The sequence below is a fragment of the Varanus komodoensis genome, unplaced genomic scaffold (assembly GCF_004798865.1).
Source record: "Varanus komodoensis strain SLA01 unplaced genomic scaffold, ASM479886v1 scaffold55, whole genome shotgun sequence".
In the NCBI taxonomy this organism is placed as follows: Eukaryota; Metazoa; Chordata; class Lepidosauria; order Squamata; family Varanidae; genus Varanus; species Varanus komodoensis.
In genome coordinates this window covers 1,184,098-1,202,177 of record NW_025336157.1, presented here as the reverse complement: position 1 = coordinate 1,202,177, position 18,080 = coordinate 1,184,098, and the positions used below count along the sequence as shown (strand labels likewise).

The 18,080-nt window shown below is 53.1% G+C and overlaps 1 protein-coding gene across 3 annotated transcripts; it reads left to right on the top strand.

Moving 5' to 3' along the window:
- Positions 1-37: 37 nt before the first annotated feature.
- On the top strand, positions 38-17,959 carry EFEMP2 (EGF containing fibulin extracellular matrix protein 2). Of its 3 annotated transcripts, none has more exons than XM_044448742.1 (12): positions 38-457; positions 7,277-7,368; positions 8,030-8,078; positions 8,642-8,869; positions 9,451-9,573; positions 10,151-10,267; positions 11,229-11,348; positions 12,057-12,176; positions 13,225-13,351; positions 14,554-14,749; positions 15,745-15,947; positions 16,804-17,959. In XM_044448742.1, exons 2-11 carry the CDS (start codon positions 7,285-7,287, stop codon positions 15,904-15,906), a joined length of 1,326 nt encoding a protein of 441 aa, XP_044304677.1. In that variant the 5' UTR covers positions 38-457; positions 7,277-7,284; the 3' UTR covers positions 15,907-15,947; positions 16,804-17,959. The 3 variants fall into 3 exon arrangements, with proteins under 3 accessions (XP_044304677.1, XP_044304678.1, XP_044304676.1); XM_044448743.1 differs by lacking the exon at positions 38-457 and adding an exon at positions 1,039-2,033; XM_044448741.1 differs by lacking the exon at positions 38-457 and having other exon boundaries at positions 3,781-7,368.
- The last annotated feature ends 121 nt before the right edge of the window (positions 17,960-18,080 follow it).

The following is an 18,080-nucleotide window of genomic DNA, read 5'->3' as shown; positions in this document are numbered from 1 at the left end:
AGTTGGTTCAGCAAGAGCGTCTGGTGTGGGGAAAATTAAGGTCCCGCCTGTCAGGCGTTGATGCCGTTGTGGGTGACTTATCCGGGATGGGCTCCCCAGCCTGGTGGCCTTCAGAGACACCTGGACTGCAGCTCCCAGAATTCCCCTGCAGCAGGGCCATTGAACTGGGAATTCTGAGTGTTGCCCTCCAACTCCAAACATGTCTGGAAGGCTGATTTGGATGCCTACATAATCTCCAAGCTGGGCAACCTCTGTCTTCAACTGTTGCTTGTGGCAGCTGCTTTCAGCTGAGAAGGGGCATTCTGTACATGCTCAGGAGACCTCTTCCTTTGTTTCTGATCATTCCAGCCTGGCAGCTCAAACCAAACTGGGATAAAGGCTCCTTGTGGTCAAGATCTAGGGGTCACGGGACGCCCCCTCAACGTTCCTGCTGGTTGTGTCCCCGCGCAAGAGCTACGTAAGAGCAAGCTCTGCTCTCCGTGACACCGGGCTTCCTCTTTGCACCGCACCTGGCCAAATCTCACCGTCCATTCCCTGCATGCCATCCCACCTGGGCAGCGCAGGTCCTCACAGGCGCTGTGGGGGATTCGGCCCCGTCCTTGTCTCGCCCGCCCCGATTCCTGACCTCGGTCTCTTCTGTGCCCACAACTTGGACTTTTCTGTCGGACTTGGGTGTCGGTCTTGGCTCTGGTGCTGCTGCCCTGGTCCCGAGCCTCTGCCTGGTGGTCTGCCCCCATGTCCCGACCCCCAAACCCGTTCACGTCACTGGCGGAGCTCAACACCAGCCGCTCTGCCTCTCCCGCTGCTTGCATTCTTCCCCATTCCTTCTCCCCCTGCGCACCTGCCCGGCTGGAGGAGACAGACAGGCAGGCAGAGAGAGTTTAATTGTGCCCTGCAGCCGCCCCCTCTCCCCCGCCTCATTCCTTCCTCAGCACCCTGCGGGCGGCGGTGCTTTCTCCCCCTCCCCACTTCCTTTGACCCCCTCCCATTCGGCTGCACCTGGCTGGGGACTGCCAGGAGTTCTGTGCCGCAGCGGGAGACAGGAGCTCCGCTTCCTCCGGTTCAGAGACCGGAGCTGGGAGAAGGGGTGGCGTTGAGCGCGTCTTTGGCACCCAGGGGGCCACGGGTTCAAGTGCCCAATAGAGCAGGGAAAGGCCTCTGCTGAGCTGGTGCTTCCCATGTTCAGGACCCATGAGGACTGGCAACTTGATGTTACTTTCAAGGAAAAAAGCGTCCAGTTGTACACGGGTGTGTGCCGGAAGCAGGGCTCCCGATGTTCGGGGCTTCAGGTCCCAGTTTTCCTGACTGTTGGCAGGGGCTTCTGGGAGTCCCAAACATCTGGCGATTTGCTTTCCAGCCACGTCTGGCTTCGTGCCACTTTCCCCATCTAGCTCCTCCAAATGTGGGGCAGCAGCTCCCATAATCCCCCAGGGGGTATCGCTACAAAGTGTGTAAGAGCACTAGAGGAGGAGAATTCCCGGCTCACGTCTTTCTTTGGCTTGGCGAGTCTTCCCTGCCCGTCTGCATGCATCGGCGCGAGAAGAGTCGCTTCTGTTTGAAATATATTTGCCTTCTTTCTGAGCCGCTCTGCATGGAAAGGCCTTTATTGTAGCATACAATTAATCGCAATCAGAACTAAGTGGTTCAGAGAAAAAGGCTAAATCGAAGCTGTCAGAACGAGGAAGCGAAGAAGGAAAACTGCAGAGGCACCGTGGGGAGCTGTGCAGCCGACGGAAATTAGTAGGGTCAGGCAACCAACTTAGAGGCTTCCCCCTTCCTCAGATTATGGGGCCGTGTCCTTCCCTCCAGGGCTGGGTACACATGACTGGGATTTTGCCAGCAGGCTCCGGGAACAAAGTGTTCAGCACCGACCGCTGCATAAATTTATCTGAAGCTTCATGAAACGAAGGTTTTTACCCCTGTGGCATCCGCTCCGTTCTCCACTTGCATATCCGGCCTGGAATAGCTTTGCTACAGGGCACTGAGTTCTCGCTTCTCTAAGCTGTCTCGAGCATCATTTTCTTGGTAGAAAGGTAAGCGGAAATAAGCACTTTCCTAAGGAACCACCCTCTCATAGTTCTCTGGCCTCCGGCCTCAAATGTAAGGGAGAGACCTTTCTCTGAATCTCAGTGTGGTTCGGGGCGTCGTCTGGTCGTGACTCATGGCGGGATCTTCTCTGTGGTGGCCCCCGAGCTGTGGCAATCTCATTCTTCCCTCTCCTCACCGCATTAGCACCTGGTGAAAAACAAATGTCTTTTTTCATCTCTGGAGTTCAAAGGTGGACTGATGCTTTGATGATGTGCTATGACATCGGGGAAGGGAGAAAGCGGTGTTGAATTCATTTATTCGTTTGCTTGCTTGCTTTCCTTGCAGCCTGCACTGAACAGTTGTGTTAGACCGTGACTCCTTCTCTAGGCTGAAAAGCGCGTAGAATTAAATAAATGAAGGAATACATACCTAATCCAACACAACACGTCAGGGGACACCAATCTGGGGAAGGTGGATAGAATTTTCCTGGGTAGTCTCTGCTTTCTGTCGGTGCAAAGCCAGAAGTTATCCAAATATAATCTACCTTGCAGGGCTCTTTTCAGAAGTCCTCCAATCTGTGTTTTGGAAACAAATGCCTGATATAGGTTAAATAGCTCTTTTGTCACTGGACGTAGAAGGGGCCTTTAATAAAAGTTCCCCAGACTGGATCAAGGTAATTCAGGTGTGGTGGCTACACACCTTTCAAAGCCGTTTTCCATATTTGTTTCTGCTGGCTGGCTTCAGACAAAACGACAAACCAAGATGTGGGTTTAATATGGTATGTCAGTGAATCGTCGTAGGAACCTAACTATGCTAACAAACCATGGCTTGTTAACCACAATGAGGACACAGAGACCCCCTTGGGTCATGAACTCTAAATTGTTAACAAACCAGAGTTGTTAGTGTGACTTGGCTCACGATAGCCCATAGTTCACACTCAGCTCATATTCTGGCTTGTCACTCTGTGTGAACCTGGTTTTGTGTCTAACCATGGCTGGGGTAAGGTGGCCGCTTAGACATTTCCCAAATGAAGAACTGAATTGCTGAGGAAAGGAGACCAGAGGACAAAGAGTTGTATAAAAGCTGCATATGATAGTTTATAACAAACATGGTTTCCAACTTGTCTCTCTCTCTCTCTCTCTATGTGTATATATATATATATAGAGAGAGAGAGAGAGACAAGTTGGAAACCATGTTTGCTGCTGTGATGTGTACGTGGTCGTTTTTTGGCATGGTTTCTCTCCTTCCACTGACTTGTGAGTAACGAATGTGCTATGTTACAAGCTCGGGAACCCACCTTGCGCCTGAAGGGCTAGAAACTTGCTTTTGCAAATGAAGCGGAGATTCGCCGGATCTGCTGGGTCCCCACTCCGATGTCTCTGCTCGTGGGGGGAAATGTTCCCTCACCTGGGGACCCCCTTGCGCAGAAATAATGCAGGCGTGCACAAGGCGAGCGAACGGGCGGGAGCCAGGCACGTTCCTGCCCTGCGTGGAGGTATGCGCGCCCGACGTTCCCCCTGCCTTGGGAATCGCGTCAGTGCAGTGATGGCTGGGAACAGCTGGCCAGGAAAGGGTGTTTGCTGAAAGCTAAGTGGAACCAGATGTTGGGTGGAATCCTTTGGCAACCCCGCTGCTTGGCGGGGGGCCAGGAATTCGGTGTGGGGGGGCTGGAGGGGGAGAGCCAACACACTCTCCCAGGGAGCAAGCGGCTCGCCTTGCACCCAGCCGCGATCGGGGGGGCGTTTTCCGTGCACCACCGGAGGAGCAAAGCGGGGGTCCCGGCGCGGACCAGCGGCTGTCAGTGTGGTGAGAGATGGTGGCTTCGTATTTGCTTTGGGAGGGGGCACCGGAGGCGGGAGGAGCAGGCCAGGCCTGAGCCACGGTGAGTGAGGGCCAGGGAAGATCCGCAGAGTCGGTGTGGCAGGAGGGGATGCCTTGGCCCCGCTCTGTCGGGCGGAGAGCGAGCGGACACCTCCGAGGGCATCCGTGCCTCTCCCGGTGAGATCGCAGGATTTCTCCGGGGGGATGGCGCCAGGAACGTACAGCGGGCAGCTTCTGCTTGAGAAGTTAAGAACTTCGCAGGTGGGCATCTGGGTCTCTGCTCCTGGGACGCCCGCGTCCTGCCTTCCCAGCGGCGCCATCTGGGCCCGTCTTGCTCCGCTGCGTTGCCCCCAGAGCCTCCATCCCGGCCTCCGCGAAGGACTCCTCCGTCCTCCTCTGCCGTCCTCCGTCCTGGCTTTGAGCAGAGGGGGAGCAGACTTCCTCGGGATCCGGCAAGGCGCCGCGAGGCACGGGGTGTTGTGATGTCTCCACAAGGTTGTGACCCTTCAGAAGGGCAGCAGAGGGTTCCTGGTGCTGAGCCAGCCTTCGCCAAGCAATCCTGGTCAGCGTTCCCGGGCAGAGCTGCGTGGAGCTGATGGGAATTGAGGTCCGCAACGTCTGGAAGGCACCAGAGTGCGGGGGGCTGCCGAGGTCATGCCACCTTGCTCTCCCTCTCCCCTGTGATGGATGGGGTGGCTGCCTTTCGATGCACTTCCGCTCAAATCTGTGTTAGGTGCATTATCTGCCCTGCATTTTCCCTCTTCGAATGTATGCTATTTATTCTTTATCGCATTTGCAATGGACGTGACCATCGAAGGGGTAAGCAGTTAATCTCTGTAATGAAATTGCCCAGGCCGAGGGGCAGCGTGACTGGGCAGCCGCACTCTTGGTCTGGGATCTAGTCCCACAATCCCGAATGTGAGATCTGGGAATAAAGGGACAGGTTTGGCTCAGATGCTGCAGGCTTAAAGGAACACAACAGCCAGGCCTTTGGTGCATTTAGTCAATATTCCTGACACTGAATGGCAGCAGTGGTTTCAGACGCCAGGGACTGAACGTGGAACCTTCCGCAGGCAAGCATCTTATCGGTGAGCTACTGTCCTTCACCTAAAAAGAAAGGTTCTAGTCCTCATGGTTCTGAATAAAAACTGGTTTAAATAGGAATATAGGAAACTGAGTCCAAGCCTTTGGTCCATCTAGGCTGGTAATGTTGATATGAACTGGAAGATGCGGCTTTCTGGGGTTTCAGGCAGGAACTTTCCTCTGGGAATGTAGAGGACAGAACAAGGACAGAAAGCAGGTGTTCCACCTGGAACAACGGCTCCTCCCAATCCGCACAAGCAAGGGCAGCGCACTTGGCACATGAGCAGAAGCTGCGTCTTTCTATTCCAGACCTCAGACTTCAAAAATATATTTTAACGTTCTCAGATGAACAAGCTTGGTTCACGTGTGATGACAAACCATGGTTTAATGAACAAGCACTGGGTTTGTTCATGGATGATTCTCCCAGGCTATGGAGGCCGTGAGCGATCGCAGTTTAAAAAAAACCTCCTCTTGCCTTTGTTTATGCCAGTCTACAAGGCTCAAAAGTATTTGGGATACAGGGACGGAACTGGTCAAAGCAAAGGGAAGCAAACAGCCCCAGGAACTGGGTAAACCATGGTTTTCGTGGATCTGACAGGGCATCATGGCCAGGGCAACAAACCATCATTTAAATAAGCCATGGGTGAGTGTTGTGTGCAGACCCCGCCAGGCTACCGAGGGTAGCATTGCTCCGATGCCAGGCCCGAGGCAGTGTTCGGTGGCGACCACCCTCTTCAAGGGCATCGGAAGACCTGAGCTCCATCCAGTCGGGTGCTCTGCCTCCAGCAGGATGCATGCAAGTCCGCCGTGTACGCAGCTCCTCAGGGACTGGTGGACGCAGGCACGCCGCCTCTGGGGAACGAGGTGGCCATGGCCAGCAAGGCTGGTAGCCACAGATCGCTTCCTCCCTTGGAACCTGTCCAACTCACCCCCCCCACCTTTAGGGCCACCCTGAGCTGCATCCATCACGACTTTGAATCTTTTGATTTTCTGAATTGAATGCCTTTCCTTTCCCTGCCCACATACCTCTTTTTACAAATGCAGGATCCTTTAAAGACACACATCCTGTACATAGAGAGAGACTTTAGGGCTGATAAAAATTCACAACTTCACACTGGAGTTTTATCCCCACACCCCTTAGACCCGTGGGCCTATGTCCTGGTGTGTAACACCCCCTTATTTCTGATTAAGTTTCTGCCACAGAAATCAATGAACCTTTCAGGCGTCCTCAGACCTTCTTGCAAAAGCTGGCATTTTCCCAGTCGGCAACCACAGATGGTTGGTTGTCTGGCAGCTGACTTAGGGGTTAACTCTGCATAGAGCAATAACCTGTGGGTTAATTAAGCCATGGTTTGTCATCAGCTGTGAACTAGGGCAGAAACTTCGTCATCCTCTTGGCACCTCTAAGGGCATTCAAGAAGACCCTTTCCAGGTACCTCCACACCTGTGACTAGGTTTTTTTTCTTTACCAAGGTGGTACCCATCCAGGAACCCTGATTGGCTGCTTGTTGCCTTGACAACTGCTTCTAGCTGATGACAGCCCGGAACCTGGGAAATATTTGATGATGGGGTTAAGGAGGATGCTAGGATAAACTTTGTGGCTGGCCGGGTTTTATATATAGATATTTCTCTAAGCAAGGGCTTATATTTAGCCCTGGCTGGATACAACTTCTCCTTTGAAGAAGCACACAGACATATCTCCTGAAGGAGGTAGATTCCTGTAATTAAATGCCCAGGAGCTTTTATTTTAACAAACGGTGCGTCCAGACAAGTATTGTTTCTCTTCTCTCTCCGGGCTGTGCCAATCCTGTGGTTGATATTTCATTTCTTTGCAATGACTTCTAAATTCCTGACATGTTACAACAAACACACAGATGCACCCCACCTCTGAGACCGGAGGTCACCTATGGTCATAAGGACTAGCAGCCATTCCTTGCCTGATCCTCCACAAACTTTTCTAGTAAAACAGTTGCGAAGAGGCTTGGGCGGGGATTTGGGAGGCCTGAGTCCCTGTTTGGCCACGAAATTCACTGAGCACCTTTGGGCTGGTTGCTGCGTCTCAGCCTAGCCTACCACGCAGGACTGTTGTTGGGAAGGTGAAATGGAGAGGAGAAAGGTCAGCAAGGTTTCCTTGCGAGAGGCAGAAATGAGGGGATAAAATGCAATTAAATGATGTTAATACAACGGGGAGCTGCCTCTGGGTGTTGCAGGGCTTGTGCATCGGTGAGCCTACAGTCGCTCTGCTTGGGGGCCTCGGGATCTTGCGTTCGTTGGGCCTGAGAAGGCAACCGAGTGCTGCATGCGATGAACGTCCTTCTTTTCCCACCGGCCTTCTTCTTTGCAGGTCGAACAATGAAGCCCGTTTCATGCCTCCTCCTGGCAACGCTTCTGAGAGCTGCAATTTTACAAGAACTGGAGGACCCCGACGCGATCACGGTAAAGAGCGAGAAGATCCGCCATTCGGAGCACGTGCCGGGGGGGGGGGGGGGGGATGGATCGCGCTGCAGAGTGCATCCCCCAGGCCAGCTGCTGATGTTCAGCCATTCCTACCTTGCAGGGTTGTTGTTCTATTATTATTAAATAGTCCATTGTACTTCTGCCCTGCCTTTTTCCTCTGGTAAAGACCCAAGATGGCTCATATAATGCCATCTTAACAACAACCCTGTGAGGTAGGGAGGGCCAAGAGTGAGAGGCTGGCCCAATGACACTCAGGGAATTTTATTGCTGAGTGGGGACTAGGAGCCAGATCTCCCAGTTTTCCAGGCCAACACCACTGTTGGTCCCCAGTGCTGCTGGACTGCAGGCCCCAACATCCCCCGCCAGCTTTGTGGGGGTGATGTAGTCCCGCACTCCTGGACGCCACCAGCTCGGAGGAATGCTGCTTCAGAACACGTGAGGTAAAAGCAAGGAGTGCCTCTGAGCGTGTGCAGAGGGCCCCCTCACAAGACAGAAGGCGAGTGTGTTCTTGTGTCTTGAACGGAGGGCCGGAAAGTGAGCGCAAATGACCCAAGCTCCCAGTGGTGAAGGGGACCCCGCTCCCCGGCTGGAGAAGCAGCGCATCCGTGTCGACGCCTCCCCGTTTTCTCCCTCGTCCTAGAAATGCACAGATGGCTACGACTGGGATCCGGAGAGCCAACACTGCAAAGGTACGGGCCCGTGTGGACGGCGGGGGAGCGTGGGAAAGGCTCGTCCGGACGCGCGCCGTTGTCCCTCTGCCTCGGTGTTTCTGCGTGGGGGAAGGCAGTGTTTCCCCAGGCAAGGAGCCAAGCGCCACGTGGCCCCCCGGCACACCCAGGGCGCACCCCGCTTCGAAGAGCAGCCACACCACCTGGAGCGCTGCATGGAAAGCGGCGGGGCGCGTGGGTCTGGCACCTGGGAACCGTCTTCCCACGGAGCTCAGAGACGCACGTTCTCCAAAACGGAAACAAGGGGTTCCTGGGTCCAAATTCGGAAGCAGCAGGGATGCCGAAGTCGGGTCCCTAGCCCCGCACTCTGGGAAGCCCTGGAGCAACCCAGGGCGCCCCGCTCTTCTTCCTGGGTCCCGGACATGCATTGCGATGTCTGTGACGAGGATGGGTCCTAAATTCACCTCTGGACCCATCAGCACGCGCGAATTATCAGTCCTCTATTCTGGAGGGCCACGGGGCCCCGCCGGGCACCTGTCCCCCTACAGCCTGATCCCCCCCTCCTCCTCCTCCTCTCTCACCAGACGTGAACGAGTGCGAGACCATCCCACAGGCGTGCAAGGGGGAGATGAAGTGCATCAACCATTTCGGCGGCTACCTGTGCCTGCCGCGCTCGGCCTCCGTGATCAACGACGTGAGCTCGGAAAGGCCCCCTCCGCCCAGCCCACCCCGGCCAAGGCACCCGCACCCCGTCCCCCGCCAGAGCACCTGCCCCCAGGGCTACGAGCCGGACGGACACGGACCCTGCGTGGGTGAGTCGAGGGCAAGGGGGCGGATCCCTGCCTCCGAAGGGTCATTCTTGGGACTGGGGTGTCAGAGGGAATCCCCTGAACTTGCAGGGACTTCAAGGATGCAGGATATCGGAGCCGCGTGAGGAGGCCGCTGGTCTCTCTGCATGCGCATCCACTTCGGGCTGCGCGGTCCCAGGAAGGACATTCGGAGGGTAAATTTAGTGTGCGAGTCTCTCTTCTCTAAAGGACCCAGCATGGGAGTCCCTGAACATATTTAGCAAGAGGCGAAGCAAATCAGGGCTTGGAGTTTTTCTAAGGATGTACCTAAGGGAAAATTGCTCTGAAACTTTCCAGGAGAACTTTCCTATCTAACTTAGCCCTTCATTCAGAACCATGAGGACTGGAAACTTGTTTTGGGTGAAGGACCCCCACTCGAAGAGAAGAGGCTTTACCAGGGAAGGGTGCAAGGTCAGCCTCTGGAAGCGGTCTTGGAGATTCGCGCTGCCGGCCTGTATTGAGAATCCAGGCGTAGCTGAGTCCTAGGATCGATTGTAAGACTGCCTCCGACATTCCTGTGATGCTGCGTTTTTTCTTCCGCACAGACACCGACGAGTGTGAATACGATTTGCACGACTGCCAGCCGAGCCAGCAGTGCATCAACACGCCCGGCGGTTTTCACTGTCAGTGCCCGGACGGCTATCGGAAAATTGGCACAGAATGTGTGGGTGAGTGAGCTGGACAGAGCGGGGAGCTCTTGGAAGGGGCGCTGCGGACGAGGAGCTTTCCCCAGGGTCCAAGCCCCACTCGGGAGAAGCTCAGACTGGGCCATTGCTGGCAGGCAGCTGCCAGAAACGCTCCAGGGCCGAGGAACAAGCCGGCACCCCTTTTCCAGATAGCCAGCTTTGTTGCTGACGTACGTCAGCTCGTTCCTCCGCTCCTTCACCCCGCACGGTTCCTTCCAAATGCGAACAGCCTGGCACTCTCCTAGCTTCGAGAAATTCCTCTCCTGGAGCTTCAAAATCACCAGGATGAGTTTCTGGGTGAAAGAGGTTGGCATTTTTGTCCCCGCAAACCTTTGACTTATATTCGCACACTCCGGCCTGTTGATTTGAGGGGTGGGTTGGCTTTCTACCTCCCCCTGCGAAAACACACTCCGGCCGGCTTCATCTGAATCAGTCCGTTCCCTGACGGGAAGGGTCCGTGCTGCCGGTTTCTCTGTGAGCGAGGAAAGGCGCTTTGTGCATGCTCAGGGACACGGAGGGGAGGCAGGCGACAATCAGCTCTGTCCTTTCCCCGCTGCAGACATAGATGAGTGCCGCTATCGCTACTGCCAGCACCGTTGCGTCAACTCCCCCGGCTCCTTCTCCTGCCAGTGCGAACCCGGCTTCCAGCTGGCCAGCAACAACCGCTCGTGCGTGGGTAAGCCAGGCGGCCGGCGTGGCACGGCGAGGGGGTGGGCCGGGGGGCCGGCGACCTGTGTCTCTCCTCTCCCCTTTCTCCACACCTCCCTCACGCCTCCCGTCACCTCCTTTCTAAGCTCGAAATTCTGGCCCTCGGCACTCCCAGGTGCTGCAGCCTTTGCTTGCAGGGGAATCCCTCCGGCCCCTTTCAGGTTCCACCCGCCGCATGTTTAGAGCCGAGAGGGGCGGTTGGTGTGCTGGAAATTAGAGGCCTTTTTGCCTGAAAATGTTTGTTTGTTATTTATTATTTATTACATACATTTGCACCCCGTCCTGTCGCTTCAAGCGCTCAGGACGGCTTGCAAGATATAAAAAATACAATAAATGTAAAGCTACTATGTAAAACATTAATTGTTAAAACAATATAAAACACATCACTATAGAAAATGCGACTGTGAAAGGGGGGGGGGAAATAGAAATAAAGTCAAATAAAATCCTAAAACATCTAAGAGCATTAATTGTTAAAATAATGATTGAATGAAAAGATCTTTACCTGATGCTGGAAAGAATATGATGTTGTCCCCAGGCAGACCCCCTCTGGGGAGCAGATTCCAGATGTTCATCAGATTGTGTTTATAGTTTCCTTCTTCTTCTCATTGTCCAAACCTCCTTCCGGGGGATCGAGCCCTGCAGGCCAGCTGCACGATCTCCGTGGGCCCATTTTGGCCCACGGCACGGAGGTTGCGCACCCCGGTAATACATGGACGTCCTTAAGCCCTGGTCTTGGTTCCAGTCGGGAAATGAGGATTAGAGCCCAAGGCATCTCGGAGCAGCCGGCTTTCGTGGGGCAACCGTGAAGGAGGAAGAGCCCTTTTCTATAGGTGTCCGGAGGATCATCTTTGGATAAGCTGGGAGGGGAAAATAGGACCTCATCTCCCCCGATGCCCTGTGTAAGCCGCGTGTTTTGCACCCTCCCCCAGATGTGAACGAGTGCGAGATGGGGGTCCCTTGCCAGCAGCGCTGCTTCAACACATACGGCACGTTCATTTGCCGCTGCAACCAGGGCTATGAGTTGGACCACGACGGCTTCACCTGCAAAGGTAGGTCAGTCTCCGTGCCGCTGTGTGTCTGGCCTTGGGATAGCTCCTCCCTCTGCCCCTCCCACCCTCCAAGCTCCGCCCACCAGAGGTGTGCTCAGGCAGTTTTGGTCCTTGTGCCGTATCCTGAACTTGAAGAAGATAACAGCAGGGGGGGAGATCCGCACGCTTCTGTGTCGCGGCCCCCCCGGCGTGCCCCAGTCTCATGGCTCCGTTGCCGCTGTCAGCCGAGCAGTTTCCAATTAGCCCCTTCCTTGCAATCCTGTGCCTACCTCTTCTAGCTAAGCCCTGCTGAATTCCAGCAAGACCCGTTTCCAAGTAAAGCTGCTTAAATCCCCCTTGGGTTGATATGAGGGTTCTTCAAAAGAAAATGCCACACTTTCAGAAACCCTCTTTATTAAGAATTTCCAAAACAAATCCCTTGCGATGCGTGTTTCCCAGCGTCGTACCGACTTTTGAATGTCGTCGGCAAAAAATATGTAAAATATATTTATAAAATATAAAATCCCAGACACTTTTTGAAGACTCCTCGTAGACATAGCTCTGCTATTTCTCCAGGATTCTCTGGGATTTCCCAGATCCTGGCCAGTGTTTTCTTGGTCCTTGCCAAAAACCCCAAACTGAAAAGGTTGGATTTACTGTTTGATGGAATCGATAACGCGCAAGTCAAGTTAGTTTGGCCCCAACTGGAATCGCCTCCATCTTTCCTAGATGTGGATGAGTGTAGCTACTCGACCTACTTGTGTCAGTTCCAGTGTGTGAACGAGCCGGGACATTTCTCTTGTGTCTGCCCCCAGGGATACCAGCAACTGAGCACCCGCCTCTGCAAAGGTAACCGTGCGATGCAAAGGCTGCTGTTTGGGGTATGTCACGGTCTCCGGCCTGGATCTCCTCTCTGGCTCAGAGGAGGACTCTGGGCTGGAGGATGCATTATGTGACATCCCAGGACCTTCCAGGCCTCAGACATGGGCTTGGAGGGCACCCCCTTCTGGGAGGACTGGCAGCTGGAGAATCAGGCAGTGTCCCTGCGACATTGTGAAGGGCAGGATATAAAAGCCTTAAATACATAAATCATAAATCAGTAAGAGCAGGGAGCTGTGGGGAGCTGACTGCAGGCCCAGATCAGACTTCTTATCAGTGAGCTACTGTCCTTCACCTAAAGAGAAAGGTTTTAGTCCTCATGGTTCTGAATAAAGGACTGATAGGAATATAGGAAACTGAGTCCAAGCCTTTGGTCCATCTAGGATGGTATCACTGACATGAACTGGCAGATGCGGCTTTCTAAGGTTTCAGGCAGGAATTTTACCAGCCTTACCTGGGAATGTAGAGGATTGGACAAGGATACAAAGCAGGTGTTCTACCGGGAGGTACGGCTCCCCACAATCTGCACAAGCAAGGGCAGTGCATTTGGCACATGAGCAGAAACTGTTCATTTCTATTCCAAGCCTCAGACTTCAAAAATTTTTTAATGTTCTCAGATGAACAAGCTTGGTTCACATGGGATGACAAACCATGGTTTAATTAACAGACAGTGGGTTTGTTCATGGATGATTCTCCCAGGCTATGGAGGCCGCGAGCGATCGCAGTTTTTAAAAAAGGCAGCCCTCATAACGTCCCAAGAGGCCTCTTTGCGTAGCTGAGACAACGGCTCTTCTCGGGCAACCTCGGGCCCGCATGGAGTTGTCCATCGTCCTGAAGACCCTCTCCTTCCCTGCCTGGGCTTGACTCTGCCAAGCCGTATAGGAACTCCTTCCTATCACTCCCCTGGGAAGTGTGAACGGGCGCCTTGCTTTCCTGATTTCCCCTTGTGCGTTCGCTGGTGCTGACCAAGCGGCGCTTTCTCTCCCTCTCCCGCTCCAACCCCCGCCTGCGATTCCAGACGTGAACGAATGTGAGACGGGAACCCACCAATGCACCGAATCCCAGAACTGCGTCAACTACTACGGAGGATATCGCTGCGTGGAGAAGAACCGTTGCCAGGAACCATACATGCAAATCGCAGAAAAGTAAGTGCCGGCGGGGCCAGGGGCTGATGGAAGAGAATGAGTGATGCAGTGATTTTCCTAAAATTCCTAACTTGCAGGATTTCTGTCACCCACTGATCTGTGATGGGCATTAGTCTGCTTAATGTATTCCTTTATAAAGGCTTAAATGGCTTAGGCGAGATGCGGCAGGGGCAGGACAGCATTTTCTATTATTTCCAATGGAATAGTTAAGCAAAGCCTCCATATTCAGGAGCAGTCAACCTTTGGGCAACAGATGCATGGCACAAATACGAAGCCTGGGTTGTTGGCATTGGGTCCTGTGTGTAAGGACAGGGTTGGCACCGTCATCCAGTTCCCATGCCCACGCCAATCACTGCTGGACTTCCATCCGAATCGAGTTACAATTTAACTTCCCTCCAGGTGGCCCTGCTCCCCACATCAGTGTAGCTTTGCTCCAAGGCACTGTGGGAAATTAAAACGGCGGTTGGACTTAGCCACTTGGCCCGGTTGGGGTTAGAAATAAAGAACCCTAAAAGAGGACACCCCTTTTCCCAGCGGGCTCTTCCAACCAGTGATCAGACTAGCTGTGGCTGGGGGGCTTTTCCCTTTTCATGATCACAACAGTCGCATTTCCTAGCCACTGCACATGCTTCAGTCATAAAGACCACCTTCGCGGGGTCAGAATGAGAATTAGATATTTTATTTAGCTACTTATTTGTGTGCATTGTCGTCTGCCCCCTGCCCACCCTGCACTTCAGTCAAAAAAAGGCTCCCATAGCTGCTTGCAAAGATTAATCGTGATGAGCCAGCCCCTCCCTGCCTCAGGTTTGTATTCTGAAAGACACGGCACAAAAGGAAAAGGGATTGGGAGGGTGGAGGAAAAATGCAGGCACCAGCTTTCTTTGTTTCAAAGATCTTCTGGGTGTTTGTTCTTACAGAGAAGGGCCAAACAAGATCCCTGCATCTCTTCTTTCTCTGGCCAATACAGGGGGCTATGCTGGCCTTTCCCTCACTGGGGCGGACTTCTAGTAGCCCTCGGATCTCTGGCTGATAGACTGACCAGCAGGGCACTGACCATTTTTGCTTTCCTTCTGAGAAAGAGGGGCAAAGCCAGCTCCTTGCACACCCCACTGACCGCAAGTGTGGCATTAAAATAGTGTTGCTAAGTCCTCACAACAGCTGTGAAAACATATCACCCTCAACCAAGCTTATTCATTCCACAGCCGCTGCCTCTGTCCAGCCACAAACCCACTCTGCCGAGATAAACCATCATCCATCATCCACCGATACATGAGCATCACGGCTGACCGGACGGTGCCGTCTGACATCTTCCAAATCCAGGCCACCAGCATCTATCCTGGGGCCTACAACACCTTCCAGATCCGCTCGGGCAACGAGCAAGGAGAATTCTACATCCGGGTGAGTCTGTCTCCTAGCAACAGCCAATCAGAGAGGCCCGGTGCCCATGTCTGCAGTCTTTCCAGGCAGCAGAAAGTTGGTCAACTATTTACAAACCATGTAAGCTTAGGTGCATAAGCTTCCCATCACTGGGACTAGGTGGGGTTGAATCATAATACGAAATCAGTAGATGACCTCTTGCATCTTAGGCACTGCCGTATTCAGGAAAAGCACTTCTTTCATGCCTCCCAAACAGTGTAGCATCTTTTAAAGAAGGGACTGTCTAATTTGGCTGATTGCTGGTGAGGCAATGCAGCTCATGCTTCTCTTAGATCAAAGTTTTGGCAGTGTCTACGAGGCTCTTCTTTTGAGGTGGAGGTTCTTATAGAGATAGGTTTTGTACTGGAATAATCGTCAGCATTCACAGATGTGCGGGCTCTTTTCACGTAAACATCTGCTTGACGGAAATGAGCAAAGCATCCGCATAAATGATTCTTTGTGCTATTCTGACCACTCAAAGACTGACGTTACAAAATCGGGAGGAGAAACAGTCACTTCCTATAATGCCTTGAACGGAGAACCTTCCAACATCTTCAGTGTTTGCACAGGTGTCCTGGAGATGCCCACTTCAAACGGATGCTTGAAATGTATATTTCCAATGAACACTTCCAAGGAATATTTGGTCTACTTTTGTTGACATCAACGTATAATTCCTAGAAAGTGGTTTCCATCTCAGGCGGACCTATTGCTATGGATATATACACATCTATGAACATATATTTTTTTAAAATGGGGGGGGGGCAAGTTTGTGAAAACCTGTTGGAGCCACTACAAAGACCTTGTCCTCGAGCATCGTTTAATCTGGTGCTCACAAGATGCGTTGAACTTGTTTGCAGCAGGCGGTTGGAATTCAGCACAGAAAAATTTTGGAGAAAAATTTTGCTAGGGAAGGTCACGGGTGTTGTTCTCTTTCTGCTCACTCTCCGGGGTCACCGTTGCCCTCCTCTTCCTCGCAGCAAATCAACAACATCAGCGCCATGCTGGTCTTGGCCCGGCCGGTGACAGGCCCCCGCGAATTCGTTCTGGATTTAGAGATGGTCACTGTGAACACCCTGATGAATTACCGTTCCAGCTCCGTCCTGCGTCTCACCGTCTTTGTGGGCGCCCATTCATTCTAGCTGCACTGCGGCTTGCCCTGACCTGGCCGAGGAGGGGACAGGTAAGTGGACCGCACCTTAGCCCAAGGCCATCAGTCCCCGGCAAGGTGGGCACGGGCCGTGGCTCCCCTCATAGAGAGCGGGCCTTGCGTCACGCGGAAGGAGCCAGGTCCGGCCTCATGGTGCTGCACAGAGGCGGCACTGACTGCTCAGTTAGAAACATCCTTGTCAGAGACTCAGCCCTTGCTGGTTCCAGGTTTGGAGGGTGCCAGGGCAAGGTGCCCTCAACCGGGCCCTCTCCCTCAGTAAAGCACGCACTCCTTGTTCTTAAAAGCACTCTCCATCATTAATAGTTCCCCAGAATTTCAAGAAAGTGGTGGGGGACCTCAAATTTTATTCATTCGTTTATTATTGAAGTCCTATAAAGCCCTAAAAGGCCGAGGGCCTGGGTACGTGAAGAGCGTTTCCTTCCATATGTGCCTGCCCACCTCTTAAGAACTGGGGCAGAGGCCCTCCTCTGGGAGCCCTCCTTGAAGGAAATTAGGAGGGTGACTACCCGGAGAAGGGCCTTCTCTGTGGCGGTGCCCCGATTGCAGAATTGGCTCCCCAGAGAGGTTCACCTGACGCCGTCACTTGATGCTTTTCAACACCAGGTCAAAACCTTTTTATCTTCCCCATGTTTCAATACGGGTTTTATTGCTGACTGGTTAAGAATCTGACTAGGATGCTGTGTTTTATTCTATTTTGTCTTATTGTTAAACCATCCCGAGACTATGGTAAGGGTTGGTCTAAAAATGGTTTGGATAAATAAAAAATACAACATACATCCTTGGCAACCCATGAGTCCAAAAGCCGCCCCAGAGGATGTGGGCGCACGCCGTGCCTGGGCTACACTCTCTCTCTCTCCCTCCACGGCAGAAAACATCTGCAGGAAGGGAAACAGGATGTGACGTCACAACACCAAATGCCAGGGCAGGAAGCTTTGCATCTCTCCTGTCCGCCCACGAACCAGGAGCACCACTCACCAGGACTTGAGAGAGCCTCTGGAAGCTGCGGGGGCTTGCAGCTGTGTACCATGGTCGTGGAATGACAGCCAGCCCCCTCCAGCACAGCCCTTTGAGCCATTGCGCTGCCCAGCGATGCTACCCTGTCTCCTGCTCCCGAGGAAGGAGAGAAGTCACCCTGCATCTCAGAGAATGGATGGCACGTTGGACTTTGTGGCGATGCTCCGGTTCTGTCGTTCTGGTTAAAACAGAGGAAAAGACCAACAAAAATGAGTAAAACAGTTTTTTTAAAGGAAACAATTCAAAGAGACCGTTTGTGGTGTTCCTATATTGCCCCGATGCCCCCAAACCTCCAGACCACATTCGGGTTCTGTTCTGGTCCTTTTCCGCCAGGCCAGAGTGGGGGAGCAAGAGAAGCGAGGGGAATTTATCTGACCAGAACCTGCCTGGGTTTTCTCTAGCAGTTAGAAAGCATTTTTACTTGCCATTGTTGGATTGAGTCCCTATCTCAAAACAAGCAAACAAAAACCCAACCCCAACCGACTTACCAACCTTAAGCAGTCCAACTTCCTTCCTTACAAGGACAGCCTAAAACAGTTTGGACTTTTTAGTTTAGAATAAAGTTTTTAAAACTACGTGCAGTGTGGAGAGTTGTAGATGTCTCTAGCAAAGGGGCATTTCTCTTACTGGTGCTCAGATTGGCCTCCCTGCCGTGGCTCTACTGCCCCCATTTGGAGTGAGCCCCCCAACCCTTGAGATATTTGAGGACTGTAATCATGCCTTCTTATGGTTCTGTCTTCCCCAGGTTAAGCCCAGCCGGTTCTTCCAAGGGTTCTCGATAGGACTTGCTTTCCAAACGTCTCACCGTCCGCTCGGTTGGCCTCCCTTGGTGCTGAGCGTATTTATTCCACACTTGTGAAGACTAGTGGAAAGGACCTCCGGGTGCTGGTCGACTGCAGGCTAGACATGAGCCAGGCGTGTGACGCGGCTTTCAAGGGAGCAAATGCCACCCTCGGATGCATAGCCAGAAGCATGGCTTCTCGATCGAGAGAGAAGTTACTGCCACTCTGTACGACTCTGGTCCGCCCGCAACTGGAGTGCTGTGCTCAGTTCTGGGCTCCTCATTACAGGAAGGATGTAGCCAGGTTGGAGTCAGTGCAGCGAAGGGCCACAAGGTTGGTGGCCGGTCTG